The 16,435-nt window shown below is 37.7% G+C and overlaps 1 protein-coding gene across 1 annotated transcript in view; it reads right to left on the reverse strand.

Moving 5' to 3' along the window:
• Positions 1-16,429, reverse strand: part of HCN1 (hyperpolarization activated cyclic nucleotide gated potassium channel 1) — a 369,296-nt gene extending 352,867 nt beyond the window's left edge. Inside the window, exon 1 of the mRNA XM_024740359.1 lies at positions 16,145-16,429. Within this exon, the coding sequence (XP_024596127.1) occupies positions 16,145-16,290 (146 nt within the window). The 5' untranslated portion in view covers positions 16,291-16,429. The remainder of the gene's footprint in view (positions 1-16,144) is intronic.
• Positions 16,430-16,435: the final 6 nt, after the last annotated feature.

Consider the following 16,435-nt stretch of genomic DNA (forward strand, 5'->3'; position numbering starts at 1 on the left):
TTCTCTTTGACAGCTTCCCTACTATCTGGTATGTTAAATTGTTCCAGGCCCTTAACATGTATTTCCTGCCACAAACCTGAGAACAGCATTTTTCCTCTTCAAATGACTGCAGAGCTCCCACTACTGTGTTGTGCAAATCCCATCTCAGTTTCAGCTGCTCTTCCAGCAAATACCTGTTGGTCCTGCGGCAGGTCTACCTGTCCTCAGGTCTATCAGATGACCTCTTTTCCCATTACTTCCTTCCTCTGACGTACATGGAGGTTCACAAAACACAAGTCTTGCAGTTGTCACAGGTCGGTCCCAACTACTTATCTTTTAGGTTCAGGGGACAGTTTTGCTGTAAAAGTTGTCCAATGTGGTTTTCATTTTGCTCTCTATTTGCTCTGTTTTTTATGTGCAAAAACCAAACTATCACTGTCTTCTCAGATTCAAGTTCCCTTTCCTTTTGAAAATTATGTCAACTTCAATTTTCTTGCATCAAGATATATGATATCCTTTCCATTAACTACACAAGGATCAATTTAATAGTGCTTACTCAGAAAATTTTTGGTTGGAATTTTTGTTCTTTGGTGAACACAGTAAAAAAAAGCTACTTACCACAGAGCTAAAATTCAAAATTAATCCTCTTTCAAAACACTGACTCAATCTTTTATTAATTATACCTATAGAGACAGTGCTAATTTTCCATCTCTATACAATAGGGCTTGAAATGAAACGTGCACTGCTGTTACACCAAGCAATGCGATTTGGCAAAAGCAAAAAAAAAAAAAAATGCTACATACAAGAAAGTAAATGTGTCGTTCTTTCTTAATGTCATTACCCAGAGAGATATAGTTCAACTATTTTGATGAAGACAGCATTGATTACAAAGGCAATGACATTTAAATAGTTTTTATAGGGCTGTGAAACAAGAGCCATCCCACAAGATCCACAATATATATCTCCCTCAAATTTTTTAAACTACATAAAAACAAGCATTACAGTAAATAGAATTAATACAAGTATGTATATATGTTATTTTAAATGGCATAAAATCTTATTTCTAAATACATGTCTCTGTATGTCAGATTAAGCTATCTACACTAAATTAGTTTCGTTGTAGGAAATATAGGGGAAAAGACCATCTGGTTGTTGGAAATTGTGTATAAAAATCAAGATTAAGGGGCTTCCGGTGGCGCAGTCTGCCTGCCGATGCAGGGGACACGGGTTCGTGCCCCGCTCCGGGAAGATCCCACATGCCGCGGAGCGGCTGGGCCCGTGAGCCATGGCCGCTGAGCCTGCGTGTCCGGAGCCTGTGCTCCGCAACGGGGGAGGCCGCAACAGTGAGAGGCCCGCGTACCACAAAAAAAAAAAAAAAATCAAGATTAAGCATAATGTTCATAAAATTTCTTCATTCATTCATATTTATGAAGTGCCTACTTTGTGCCATGCATGCATCTAGCCCTGGGAATAAAATGGTTACAACAATAAAAAAACCCTCCTCCTAAATTAGGCTTAAATTATAGATGAAGGTAGCTAATCAAATGAGATAAACAAAACATTTAGTATAATAAACTGTGAGAAGTTCTATGAAGAAAAGGCAGGGCAGAGATATGGAGAATAACTGATAACCAGAGGTTTAGGATAGGGTTGAAATTTTACTCAGGTTATATTTGTTTATAATTTTCTATTATTATGAAAAGTATTTATAGGAATCAGCCTTGTATCCAAGTATTTACATGTGTCATTTTTTTTCTGTAAAATTAGGTAGTGGCCTATACATTTTCAAGGACTTTTTCTATAGGGTCAAACTGACATTTAGAAAAGTTGCAACAATTTACAGTCTTTGGAGTCGTATGTTGGAAAGCTTTCCCCCATAGCAATACTATTAAATAATTCACTAATATTTTTCTAGGAACTCTGATTTAAGTTATTTTTACCTTTTATAAATCTAAACCTATTTGGATTTAATTTTGTTGTAAACTGATAACAATGCATTTTACTCAATTATTTTAGTTGGTTAATATTATCTACTGTATAACTCATCTTTTTATATATAGTTTATATTTTTGGTTTTCAGTGGTAGTCAGTGGTATTTTTTTCTATTAAATATCCTCAATCACAGTTGTTAACATATAGGAAAGTTACTGATATATTTTAATATATTTTTCTTATAATAAACTCTCTTAATTAACTTTGCAGGTAATGCTATCATTTATCAGTTAGTTCAATTAGCTCTTTAAGGCAGATAAATATCTTCTGCAAAAAAATAATTTAGCCTCTTCTCACCCCAAATATATTCTAGCTATAATTCTGTGCTTGATTATGCTGACTGACCCAACAACAGAATGATTGTCTCTATTCAATCCAGCCTCAAAAGTGAACTAACTTGGCTGATGGAATTCTCTCCCTCTCAAGGCAAATCTTTCTAACTACAGCTTTGATTCTTAAATGTCCAAGTAAAACTCTGTCTTCCATGCATTGTTTTTAGTATCATATTTCTGTGTAAAAATATTAGTTCAAGAAGTCTTAACTTGGGGTCCGAAAATAAATGTGCTTGAAAGGAACCACAAACCTCTTAAAATCACAAACAAAAATTTTGTGAATACATGTACTTTTCCAGGCTGAGAATCCACAGATTTCATCTGATTCTTAAAGCATTCTCTGAGCCTGGAAGCCTAAGTGTCACTAACATAAATGGATAGCCAATGAATGATTAGTATAATCAATAATTAAGTTAATAGGATTCTGGGGTTATTTATATTCTTCAATATATGTACAACCATAACTAGGTAATTTTAGCACATATTTCTGCTATTCTATATATTTAAAAAAATACACCTGAATCCTGGACAATATATCTGTTTCTAATCTTCATCCTAATTCACTTACATGATTTTCCAAGACAAATACCAAATTTATTGCTCAGAACAAAGATTATTTTTAAAAATAATTATTTAAACAATGAATGACTTCTACCAAAAAAATAAGGAATACTCGTTCTCCCTATAAATATTACTCATATAACCTTCAATATTCATTTTCTCAGCCTCTGTTCATGTCTCTCAAACAACCAAGATTGTATAATTTTTAATAAAGTATACTCTCTTTAAAAACTAACAATGCTAACATATTCTGCAAGGGCAATAAGTGACATCTGCTCTAAAATGATGTAAAAAAGAATTTTTCCTTAAATTATATTTCTAAATAACCATTTTTCATAGACTATTAAATGTGACAATAAATAATAAATAGGTGATGGGGATTAAGAGGTACAAACTTCCAGTTATAAAATAAATAAGTCATGGGAATGTAATATACAGCACGGGGAATATACCCAATAATACTGTAATAACTTTGTATAGTGATGATAACTAGACTAATCATGGTGATCATTTCATAATGTATAAAAATATTGGCTTACTTCGTGGTACCCCTGAAAACTAATATAATATTATAAGTCAATTACACTCCAATGGAAAAAAAATTGACCATAAAAAGGAAAATGAAAGAAATTAGCAAGTTATGAATCATCTTATTTGACTCATATATAACATTTAACTGATTTGAAATAAGATCCCAAATGGCTTATGCCATTTTCTGATGAAAATAAAGAGTAATGGGAAGGATTAATGGCAACTCAGTGTCATTAGAATTTTCCCTAAAAGCTATTTCTCAGTGTTCAACACTGTAGCATTCTATACCAACTTAGAAGATAATACTGTTATATCTTGAAAATTCTGCAGATAGAAGATGTATTAGATGCTTTCCAATGCTAATTCCCTCACGAGTGAACTTATTTCACAGAGCACACACAAACACGGCCACTACACATCAGGGCTTCTGCTGCCCAGACTTCCCTGAAGATAAAAAGAAAACAGAACAGCATATCATTTACATGGCCCTGCCTTCACTGACACATTTGCTAAAGGAATTCTGAAGACTGTCAAGCGTCTACTTAGTATTCTCCTTTCTTAAATAGTTCACACTCCTTAATTCTGCTCCAATTTTACTTTCATAATTTTAGCTAACACTTACATAGCATTAAGAAGCAAAGTATACTATTTCTAAGCACTACATATCTAGACACTATATATTCATAATACAAATATAAAATATGTATCTTCCCAACAAACCAATAAGATATATATATATATATTCTTTTCCTTGTTTTATAATTAAGGAAACTGAGGCCCAGATACTAAGGTGGTGGACTGGGATTCTGACCCAAACAGGCTGGCTCCAGAATCTGTGTTCTTAACAAAACTATATGTCACCTGAAAACATACCCATAATCTTTTTTTAACAAGTAAAATAGCATTAAAGGATTATAAGAAGATTATAAGCTCCCTTCCTTTCACTCTACATGCCCACTTCTTAAACACCCTAATTTTTTCTTTTGACATTAAATTCACATTTCAAAAAGAAACTGATACATCAACTTTAAACCCTGCTAATTTCCAGTTATGGCAGATGAGGATTTAGCTTTCTTAGGACACCCAACCCTCATCTACCTTTCTCTTTCCTCCCAGAATAACTGGACCATAATCTTTGTTTAAATCAGTCAACCTTGTTTACTTTAAAATGGCCAGGTAAGTGTTATTCACTGCTGATCCAAGCATTGTAATTTTTTTTCCTTTTTTATACACCTTCAAATCATCCTGGAGTTGATAAAGATCTTTTGTTTATTTGTTTCTATTTAATGTACCCAATAGGTATTCATATGAAAGTCATAGATATCTTGTTCCAAAGGATCTGTGGACTACCTATTAACACTACTTTTCAACTGCTGATTATCCATTTTCTCTCCCCTGAAGGCCTTTCTCCAGAGGCCTCTGCTTTCTGGTCCCTGTCTAGACTGGTTTCCTTCAAGACCAGCTAGCTACTCAGGAGTACTCCTGGGACTTTCTTTCAAGGTTCTTCTTTGTGAGATCCCATATCCCGTCTTCCGATTCCACGCTATTTGGTGTGATTCCTTGTTTTGCTGAAGCACATCATCCAATAACTTTGTAAGAAAGGATACATGGGTGGTTAATATTAGAGTTCTTGAATTCTAATTGGCTTTCTTTAATCTTCATATTATGGCAGGGTATACAATGCTTTTAGATGTCACTTTCAGAATTTTGTAGACTCTGTCACACTATCATTTAGCTTACAGTATTTTCTCACTTCTTGAGAAATACTGTAAGCTTATAACTTTCTCTTAGGAAAGCTTTAGGGTTTTGTTTTCTTTTGCTTTCTTCTGATTCAGAGGTGTTCTGAGGTGTGTGAGGTTCCTGATGGGGTCTTTTCCTTTCATGGTGCTGAGTGCTCTATGACTTTCTCAGAAAAGACATTTCACTCTCTGCTATCTGGAAAATTTTGTTTAAAATGTCTCTGTTAATCCCATATGTCCATTTTCACACTATGTTCTCATCTTGAAACTCCTTTTATGGAGTTTGACCTTATAAATTATCTTTTATTTTGCTTATATTTTCTGTTTTCTCTTTTTCTTTTTGCCCTAATTCTGAGAGATTTCCTAGACTTTACATCCCAACTTACTATATCCTGGGTATTCTTTTCATAGCATATTTTTCTTACTGTACAGATAAAATATCTTTCTGAAGATATAACTTTTAGAGTATTTTTAAATAATGTTGAGTTTCCCCTTATCCCAAATGCTTCTTTGTTCTCGGCACTTTCTTTTGTTATTTGACTTAGTTTTTCTCTTTTATGATAAAGACTTTTCTCAAAAGTCCTGTAATCTTTTGCTTTTAGATCATATCAGATGATGTAATACCAAAATATACATACAGTCTCTGTGTACAAATGTGAGGCTTTTTGCAAGGTCATTAAGTAATAAATAAGAATTTTTATTGGAAGACATTGAAGTGTCTCATCTCCCATTGGAGGTATTTTTTCCCCAGTGTCCTGCCTGGGGAGAACTGACCAGGCCCCAAGCATTCTGATGTCAGATTAAGAGTTCTAATGATGAAAAATCTGAAAGAGAAATTAAGAAAACACTCCCATTGAACATTACAACAAAAAGAATAAAATACCTAGGAATAAACCTACCTATGGAGACAAAAGACCTGTATGCAGAAAACTATAAGACACTGATGAAAGAAATTAAAGATGATACAAACAGATGGAGAGATATACCATGTTCTTGGACTGGAAGAATCAATATTGTGAAAATGACTATACTATCCAAAGCAATCTACAGATTCAATGCAATCCCTATCAAACTACCAATGGCATTTTTCACAGAACTAGAACAAAAAATTTCACAATTTGTATGGAAACACAAAAGACCCCGAATAGACAAAGCAATCTTGAGAAAGAAAAACGGAGCTGGAGGAATCAGGCTCCCTGACTTCAGACAATACTACAAAGCTACAGTAATCAAGATAGTATGGTACTGGAACAAAAACAGAAATATAGATCAATGGAACAGAATAGAAAGCCCAGAGATAAACCCATGCACATATGGTCACCTTATTTTGATAAAGGAGGCAAGAATATACAATGGAGAAAGGACAGCTTCTTCAATAAGTGGTGCTGGGAAAACTGGACAGCTACATGTAAAAGAATGAAATTAGATCACTCCCTAACACCATACACAAAAATTAACTCAAAATGAATTAAAGACCTAAATATAAGGACTAAATGAATTAAAGACTATAAAACTCTTAGAGGAAAACACAGGCAGAACACTCTATGACATAAATCACAGCAAGATCCTTTTTGACCCACCTCCTAGAGAAATGGAAATAAAAACAAAAATAAACAATGGGACCTAATGAAACTTAAAAGCTTTTCACAGCAAAGGAAACTGTAAACAAGACGAAAAGACAACCCTCAGAATGGGAGAAAATATTTGCAAATGAAGCAACTGATAAAGGATTAATCTCCAAAATTTACCAGCAGCTCATGCAGCTCAATAGCAAAAAAACAACTAACCCAATCCAAAAATGGGCAGAAGACCTAAACAGACATTTCTCCAAAGAAGATTTACAGATTGCCAACAAACACATGAAAGAATGCTCAACATCACTAATTATTAGAGAAATGCAAATCAAAACTACAATGAGGTATCATCTCACACCAGTCAGAATGGCCATCATCAAAAAATCTACAAACAGGGCTTCCCTGGTGGCGCAATGGTTGAGAGTCCGCCTGCCGATGCAGGGGACGCGGGTTTGTGCCCTGGTCCGGGAAGATCCCACATGCCATGGAGCAGCTGGGCCTGTGAGCCATGGCCGCTGAGCCTACGCGTCCAGAGCCTGTGCTCCTCAACGGGAGAGGCCACAACAGTGAGAGGCCCAGGTATCGCAAAAAAAAAAAAAAAAAATCTACAAACAATAAATGCTGGAGAGGATGTGCAGAAAAGGAAAGGGAACCCTCTTGCACTGTTGGTGGGAATGTAAATTGATACAGTCACTATGGAGACCAGTGTGGAGGTTCCTTAAAAAACTAAATGTAGAACTACCATATGACCCAGCAATCCCACTACTGGGCATATAACCTGAGAAAACCATAATTCAAAAAGAGTCATGTACCACAATGTTCATTGCAGCTCTATTTACAATAGCCAGGACATGGAAGCAACCTAAGTGTCCATCGACAGATGAATGGATAAAGAAGATGTGGCACATATATACAATGGAATATTACTCAGCCATAAAAAGAAATGAAATTGAGTTATTTGTAGTGAGGTGGATGGACCTAGAGTCTGTCCTACAGAGTGAAGTAAGTCAGGAAGAGAAAAACAAATACTGTATGATAACACATGTATACGGAATCTAAAAAAAAACAAAAACAAAAAAAAATTATGAAGAACCTAGGGGAAAGACAGGAATAAAGATGCAGACGTAGAGAATGGACTTGAGGACACGGGAAGGGGGAAGGGTAAGCTGAGACGATGTGAGAGAATGGCATGGACATATATACACTACCAAATGTAAAACAGATATCTAGTGGGAAGCAGCCACATAGCACAGGGAGATCAGCTCGGTGCTTTGTGACCACCTAGAGGGGTGAGATAGGGAGGGTGGAAGGGAGACGCAAGAGGGAGGAGATATGGGGATATATGTATATGTATAACTGATTCACTTTTTTATACAGCAGAAACTAACACATCATTGTAAAGCAGTTATACGCCAATAAAGATGTTAAAAAAAAAAAGAGCTCTGTACTCACTAAGGAGACCCTTACTTAATCCTCCTAGTTTCAGTCTGGCTTTCCTGGAAACTATCTCTTAACTGCTCCCTTCATTTCCTGAACACTTCTGCAGTTCAATGGTGAAGGACTGTATAAGTAGAATAATTTCTCCATTAGCTTTCTTTTCCAAAATGTTTTATTTTCCAAAATGTTTTTGAGATCCCTTGTTCTCTGCTTTCTCCTCTTTCTTCTAGTTGTCTATGAATTTTTGTGTTTTTTTTTCACATTATTTTGGGATGGTTTCGGGAGGGAGGAAGAATAAACGATCAGGTCTAACATACTGTTTTCCCACAGGTGTGGATAATTATTTATATCGGCAGCCTCGTTTCTTTTTAGGTAAAAGAGTTGGAGTGACAGAATCAAGAATCCAAAGAGCTGAACTCCTGGCCCAGTTCTTACTATCTATCTATGTCACCAGGTTTATGCTGCTTAACCTCCCTGCAGTTTCATTTAGTCCTCTGTATACTGGGCAGGAAAATGTAATAGTTGGGACATGTACTTGCAGGTGGCAACAGGAGGGGATGCCAAGTATTGCTGTAAGGGAAGAAACAGCTCTCTTTATCTGGATTTATTAATGTAAAGAATAAATGTGGCACACTCTGGAGACTAATTCTTTGCCCATTCATTCAGTAATATTTTTTAAAAGTCTGTTATGTTGACCCAGAAATTTCACTTCTAAGATAAAGGAAAATACACCTCTGCACAAAAAATATATAACGGTGTTCATACCAGCAGTGTTCATAAAACCGAAAGCTAAAAGTAATCCGGATATCCATCAACTGATGAATGGATAAAATTTGGTATATGCATATCAAAACAAAGTACTGAAACATGCTGCAACACAGACGAAACTTGAAAACATTATGCTAAGGGAAAGAAGCCAATAACAAAAGGTTACATATTGTATGATTCCACTGATATGAAATTTCCAGAATAAAAAAAGAATTCTATAGAGGCAGAAAGGAGATTAGTGGTTGGACAGAGCTGTGAGAGGAGGAAGGGAAGGAGAAAGCAAAAGTGAGCGCTAATTGGTATGGAGTTCCTTCTTAGAGTGATAACATTTTCTAAAATGGATTGTGGTAATGGTTGCACAACTCTGTGAGCATCCTAGAAAGCAATCATTCCCTTTAAATGAGTGGACCGTAACGGTAGGTAAATAATATCTCAAAAAAACTGTAAAAATATAAAGCATCTGAGAAAGCTTAGCAGGAAAAAAAAAGTCTATTATGTGCATTTTTATGGCATTAGGAATATAAAATTGAATAATACTGATGAAGTTGTGAGCTTGAATTCTAGTGGAGGGATGTACATAAAATATAAATTCTGATGAAACAAGAGGCCCAAAGAGAAAATAGAATGGGGGGTGGTGGAGGTGAAGGTGATCACAATGATTAAACTGAAATCCAGATGACAAGGAGAAACTAGCTATGATGCAGAATGACAAAAAGTGAAAGGAGAATTTCAGGCAGTGGGGTTAAATGTCACATCAAAGTCTCTGTGGCAGGAGAGAGCTTCAGCTGGTTCTAGGAGCTGAAAATTTACCCTGGTGGCTGACGACAGGGAGGTCCTGTGGCTGACGACAGGACCTTATGCAAGGTCCTGTAGCTCATGTAAGGTTTGTCAAATGTATTCAAGAGTAATGGGAAGGCCTCAGAGGACTGTAAGCAGCGCGATAACATCATTAGACACTGGATAACAGGACATGACATAAGATCACTCTTACCACTCTACGTACTCTATGATGAATAGAATGGAGGACAATTTTGACTTTCCATCCTAAAACTGCCTGTGAATATCTAAACAGGAACACCAGCACTGGTGAACCCACGTCACTTATACTTTTAAGATGTGTCTCAACTGATAGCAGTATTAATTGGTAAAATCAACAGGTACAGAATATAATGAAGAAAAGTCATGCACGAAGATGTTTGCTGCAGCACTGTTTACAATACTGAAACACTGGAAACAAACCTGAACATATAAAATTTGTAAATAGTTGCCAACTCTATGTGTATGTAATTAGCCTTACTTCTTTAGAGTTATAAATAACATCTTGAAAATAAAAACAGGTCTATGTAAATAAGATTGTTAAATTGTAAATCTGAGGCATGCATAATTTTGCTACCTTGCTTTAACTGAGTGGTCAGTTATTAGGTGAAACGGTTGAAGAATATTACGAGGAAATTAATGAATAAACTTGAAAAGGGTCACAAGATCAATTTTTTTTTTTTTTTTTTTTTTTTTTTTTTGTGGTACGCGGGCCTCTCACTGTTGTGGCCTCTCCCGTTGCGGAGCACAGGCTCCGGACGCGCAGGCTCAGTGGCCATGGCTCACGGGCCCAGCCGCTCCGCGGCATGTGGGATCTTCCCGGAGCGGGGCACGAACCCGTGTCCCCTGCATCGGCAGGCGGACTCTCAACCACTGCGCCACCAGGGAAGCCCCACAAAATCAATTTTTATCACTCAAACTTGGGTGAAGTGTGTCAGATAAATGAGCTTTCATCAGATGTCCCTTGTATACAGATGTCCCTTGAACAGTTTCTCTCTCTCTCTCTCTCTCTCTCTCACGCGCGCGCGCACACACACACACACACACACACAGAATTAATAGAGCCATGAGGTTTATTTTGCAAAAACAGAAAATTCCAGGATGAACCAGGAAGCACCGCCATTTTCCCCTGATTTTTTTTTTTTTTTTTTGGTGGAGGGGGAAATAATGCTACATTGTACATCAAGATGCCTTCACACAAACACACAAAAAATTATTTTTAGAAGAAACTGTAAGTGAAAATAGTTTTTTATCCTAGTGTATGCAGACTTTTTCTTCATTACCACTACCTCTCGTCCTAAAATATATGGTGTCAGCCTAATTCATAGTTTGCTACTTCTTGCCCAACATGATAAAATGAAAATTTGTCACAGACCCTGAACATGTTCAGTACTCCTCCTGCAGTGCTGATGGTCTGCCATAATTTGTATGATACTTACAAGAAACTCTATTGGAAAGTCTTCATCCTAAACCCAATTTTTGTCTCCAAGTAAGGGAGTGAATTATCTGCTAAACATAAGAATTACACTCAGGATAGCAAAATGCTCACATCAGGATCACAGATATATTTTGCTTGCCTCATACTCACTCGGGGACACAGGTTCATTGAGTGGAATAATGCAGAATTACAAATACTATTTAAATTGTTTTCTGGTGTTGGTATTATTTTGAGTTCTGATTTTCGATCAAGCAGATATAGTTTAACTAGATTCTGTTAAGTGACCCTATGATAACAATTGTAAGTAATATATGGTTCCAATGCATTTGAAACTCTTTCATTATTATTCACCATGCAAGTTCATAAATACAAGCCCACATAATTAAATATGAATTGGTAAAAGTGCTTCTGCCCAATGACTCAATTTACACCATGTCCCCAAAAGTAGGTTTAAAGGCAAAGTTGCTCAGAAAAAAAAAGGAAAATATCTTGTAATATTTTAATAGTATGATCACTATATCTATTAACTGCAATTAAGTAATGAAATATTTAAGAAAATTTAAAGTTTTATAGCTTACATGTATACTAAGAAAAAGTAACTGAATAAATTCATACCTCCGAATCTTTCAAATAGTTTCACTTTAGTTGGGCCTAACAGTTGCTAGAGCCACTAAGAAGAACTGAATTGAATTTATAAGATATAAAAAGGTTCACCTAACAGGAAAAAAAGTAAATTCTTATGGTCAATTTTGGCTGTGTTGATATGGAAAGCAAATAAAATGAGCATTGCTGGGAGAATACAGCGTATTCAGCACAAAGATAACATAGCAGCAGTTGGCTAATTAGTCCTTAAACCCCAGAAGGTTGAACTGTTTTCTCAGGAGAAGCTCCTAGAAACAAGCGTTCTCTCTCTGACTGACTGTTCTATGGAGGAAGCTTCCCTTCACTAATGAACACATCAGTGATCTCTGACATCAGCACAGCTGTAGATGCAACATGAGGCAGAGACGGAAGCCCAGATATGGCAGAATCTTCAGGAAATGACTCCCATCTCTAGAGTCCTTGTGTATTTAAGACACAATAAGCTTTTCACAGTTATTCACACTAAATGATGAAAAGCAGTGGAAGAAATAATGAGTCAAGATATAAAATCTCCTCCCTTACCAGAGGCAAGAGGTTTGCTGGAATATATATGGAATGGGAGCATTATTTTTTTAAAAAGTACTTATGTAAGCATGATCCAACAAAATAATGTCAGAATCTCTGAAATGACAAATAATCTGTTGATAAATTCTTCTAAGGTAAATTACTCACGTAATAAGAAACATCCACAAAAGTCCTCTAGCTATTCTTTCAATGTACTTGAATGATTATATCGTAACTATGGACTGGCTATGAAAGCACAATGCTTGACCAGTGTCACTTTTTTATTTAATGAATGAAAGGTAAAGTTTTAGCTAATAAATGTAAAATCACTGTTAGTAATCTCAAAATCATATTTAACCTTCAAATTAAATTATTTGTGTGTGTGTGTGTGTGTGTTGTTCACATGAAACTCAGTAAGACTGAGACCATGTCCTCACCACACAAAAATCAGTGTAATCTTATTTTTTAAGTAACTATATATTTCCCTAGTTTGGGTGATTATATACCATGGTATAAACAAAAACATACAATTTTTTTTTACAAAATTCTCTAACTTCCCCCCCCCCCAGCTATTTCCAACAGTATTGATGGTATTTGATGCCTCTTTCGTCCCTGAAAGTGTCTAACATCATCCTCCACTGAGAAGGAAGGGAAATACAGGGCCTCTGCCCTACTTACACCGGAGGTAGGAGAAAACTACCCTCCAGACACAGCAATAGCACTCTTGGGCCCAGGCGGGTGAGAGCAACACTGAGCTAGCTCTCTGGGAGTCTCAGTGGGAGCACAGCCCTGCTGCCTGAGGGAAGGAGAAAGGAGCCTGACTTAGAAATCAATCATCCTGAGAAGGGACTAGACCGCTAGCCACAGCGTTAAAGTCCTGACATGCGCTGGAGTGGCGGGCTCACGCTGCACTCAGCAGTGTGGGGCTGACCAAAGAGCTGCCTGCAAAACTTCCCTGGCCCTGCAAAGGCTTAGGATAGTGAAGGAAAAAGCCCTGGGTATCTTTAATTTCTGGTATCTCCCCCGTTCTCCATGGAAATGTATTCTTAAGTGTCACTTTTTCAGCCACTAGATGATTACTGAGCTTAAGTTTGGCATTTGTATGAAACATAGCAAAGCACTTCCCTTAAAGTGTCTTCACCAGGAAAGGGTCTGAGGTGAAGAGATCATGACTATAACATTTCTGTTGTGTGGGTGATTACTCCCATATGGCTTTTCCTTTAGGAAAAAAAAAATACTGCCAGAATTGTCTTTCTTATTTTTGCTTTTTTCATTACGTTATCCTGACATGTTATAGATTTTGAGAAATCCTATATTGGTATTAAGATCATGTAAAGACATCAATGAAATAATAATAAGACTTAAACATATGCAAGCAAGTATTTATATTTCTTCCTTAGTTTGTCATTTTAGAAAACTGGTGTATATAGTACTTGTGAGTTTTTAAATCTATTTTTTTCAGATTCCTTCCTTTTAAAAACCTAAATCATTGTAGCTGTTTAATTTATGTCTATCATTTCCTTTTTCCAATTATGCAAGGGAAAATCAAATATTCCAAACTGTTCCACAGTAGAGTTTGTTTAGGGTATTAGAGCATTCTTTAATCATCTCTCATTTCTTTAAAATGCATGATAAAATTAAACCATCAACTGATTTCAGTTTCTTCCTCTGCTTAGTAACAATTTTTTTTGTTTTAAAGAGATATTTTGTCTCATATGATTCATTTGGGAAAATGTGGAGAATCTTTAATTTCATGAATTTCATTCATTCAGAAGATTTTGGCACAGTATGCCGATTCCTGAAAGGTGGCCCCATGGTTTTTATGTAGTAACTGATGAAAGTTTAATTATTTGATATAGTCTACCATTTTGAAAAAGTGTAGTCTCTTTTCACACTGTTCAAGAAATAAAAGTATCATAAGTAACCATTTAATTGAGTGTGAAATTAAATAAACAAAGTTTAGCATTTTATTTGCATGTAAATATTGAACTACATATATTTCTGGAAAGCTATGCTTACTTTTCTTATTAAGACTGAAGGCTGTTTCCATGTAAAGTTTTTTCATGAAAAAATTATAATATGGGTGGCAATATATTTCCATTGAAGACTGAGGTACAGATAGTATTCTACATTTTATTTCAACCTTTAAAATTCTAAAGAACATGAAAATCTTATATACCTTAGAACAGGGTCATTCATAGGTTTGTTTCTATAAGTATCTCCCTAATGGAGGAAATATGTTTGATTATTTAGTAGATCCTTTTCATATGAATATTTTTTCTGTCAAACTCTTAATTTTCCATAGACTATAAATGTTGTTAGGTTTTATAAGTCCTCCTTTGGACTTTGCTATGTGGTTTTGCAAGTAAGAACCTTACACATTCCACACTTCCTAAAATCCATTCACCCTATTCATAAATAATAGTGGCTACTTATTTCTGAGAATATATGTTGTGTATATATATATCTCAGAGAAGGTGAAGACAGTTAGTTGCTCCAAGGCTTTGTGTGGCAGGAGTATGGGTTTTCCATAGCTAATGTCATTCAGAACTGTGGACAGCTCCCATTAAGGCGCGGAGTTGAAGGCAATGTCCCTTAGCTTCTAAACATAACTCAAAGTAATGTTTCTTTTTATTGCTACATTCGTTGGCTGTTTAACAGCCGCCTATAAAAACTTCTTAGTTTGTGCACACACTGTTTTTCTTCTTTTTCCTTTCCGATTTCAGCAATAAATGGATAGATAGATGTCACCCAGAGTTTTTAATTTTGGGTTTTTTGTGTTGTTGTTTTTTTTTAAATTAAAAGCCCAGCCTTCTTCCGGCGCTAATATAACGTGACAGCAGGGTGTTCGCGCACTAATAAGAGGATCTACTTCACGACCTTCATTTGATAATCTCTAAACATGCTTATAACCGAATGAATACTTGGGCGACAAATAAGATCAGGAAATGTCTTAATTTTAATTCGCCGAAGCAGAGTTTCCTTGACAGCTGACAGCTCTCCTGCCCTTGTTCCCGAGTTGGGAAACGGGAAAGAAATTTCTGAAATAGACTAGTAGCCAAGGTCAAGAAAGGGTGTTCCTCTGTTTCAGGAAGGGGGCTCTGGAAACGCCCCCTGTCTCCGTTTCGGGAACTCGAGGCTTCCTGTCACGCTCCTGCCCCACCTGGCAGCGCCAGCTCCACTGAAATCTCAAGTCAGGGACTCTCCAAGCGCAAATTACCAATCCTCAGCCTGCCAGCCACTATCCTGAAGCAAGGCACTGAGGATACCCAGAGACTATAAGCGTTTGAGAGACAGACTAATTACACTCCCCACAGGCGAGAGAGGCTGGACCGGCTGGGACCTGTGAGTCACTGTCTCCGGTCGCCCCATCCTCTCCTCAAACCCAGGGGCGCCTTCTTCCCCTCTGGGAGGGTCCCACTTCTTGGGGGAGTAGCGCGAGGGAGGGTGGCACCCCCAAGACGACTTTCTGGCCACTTTCTTACACTCTCATCTCCGAAGGGAAAGTTTCCCTGCACAACTTAGCATCCTCCCATCCGGGGGTCACCGTGGCCTTCTTCCCCGACCTGGCCCCAAAGTTCCCGAGGCAAAGCAGGAGAACCTCCCCGGGGTGCCCGGGCAACAGGAACACATCAGACAACCTCCTCCTGGGTGGAAACTAGTTGTGAAGAGTCGAGCCTGTCGCCCGAGTGCAAGCCTCCGGCGGCGCCGCCCGCCGCCAGCCCGGCACCCCCTCCCCGCGAGTCCCCGTGCGCCCCCTCCCAAGAGCGGGGAAGCGCGTTTAAGGGCGCGCCCGGAAGGGAGGGTGGGGCGGCGACAGGGAGTCCTCACCTGAAATCGCTGTAAGGGTGGATTATCCAGAAGCCTGCAGTTTTAACCCTTTCCTGCTCCTTCTCCACCGCCTTCTGGCTCCCAAACATGCGGAGGGAGAATTTGTTGACCCCGGGCTGCAGCATGGAGGTGAACTGCCGCTGCATGAAGCCGTACTGCCGCCTGGGCCCCTCGGCGTCCTCGAAGCCCCCGGCCGGCTCCTCGCCGCCGCCGCCGCCGCCGTCCACCTTGAAGCACACGGAATTGCCCTGCTCCTTCCCGCCGGCCCCGCGGCCCCCCGGCGGGGGGCCC

This window comes from Neophocaena asiaeorientalis, unplaced genomic scaffold (genome assembly GCF_003031525.2).
Source record: "Neophocaena asiaeorientalis asiaeorientalis breed wild unplaced genomic scaffold, Neophocaena_asiaeorientalis_V1.1 scaffold57, whole genome shotgun sequence".
NCBI classification, from domain to species: domain Eukaryota; kingdom Metazoa; phylum Chordata; class Mammalia; order Artiodactyla; family Phocoenidae; genus Neophocaena; species Neophocaena asiaeorientalis.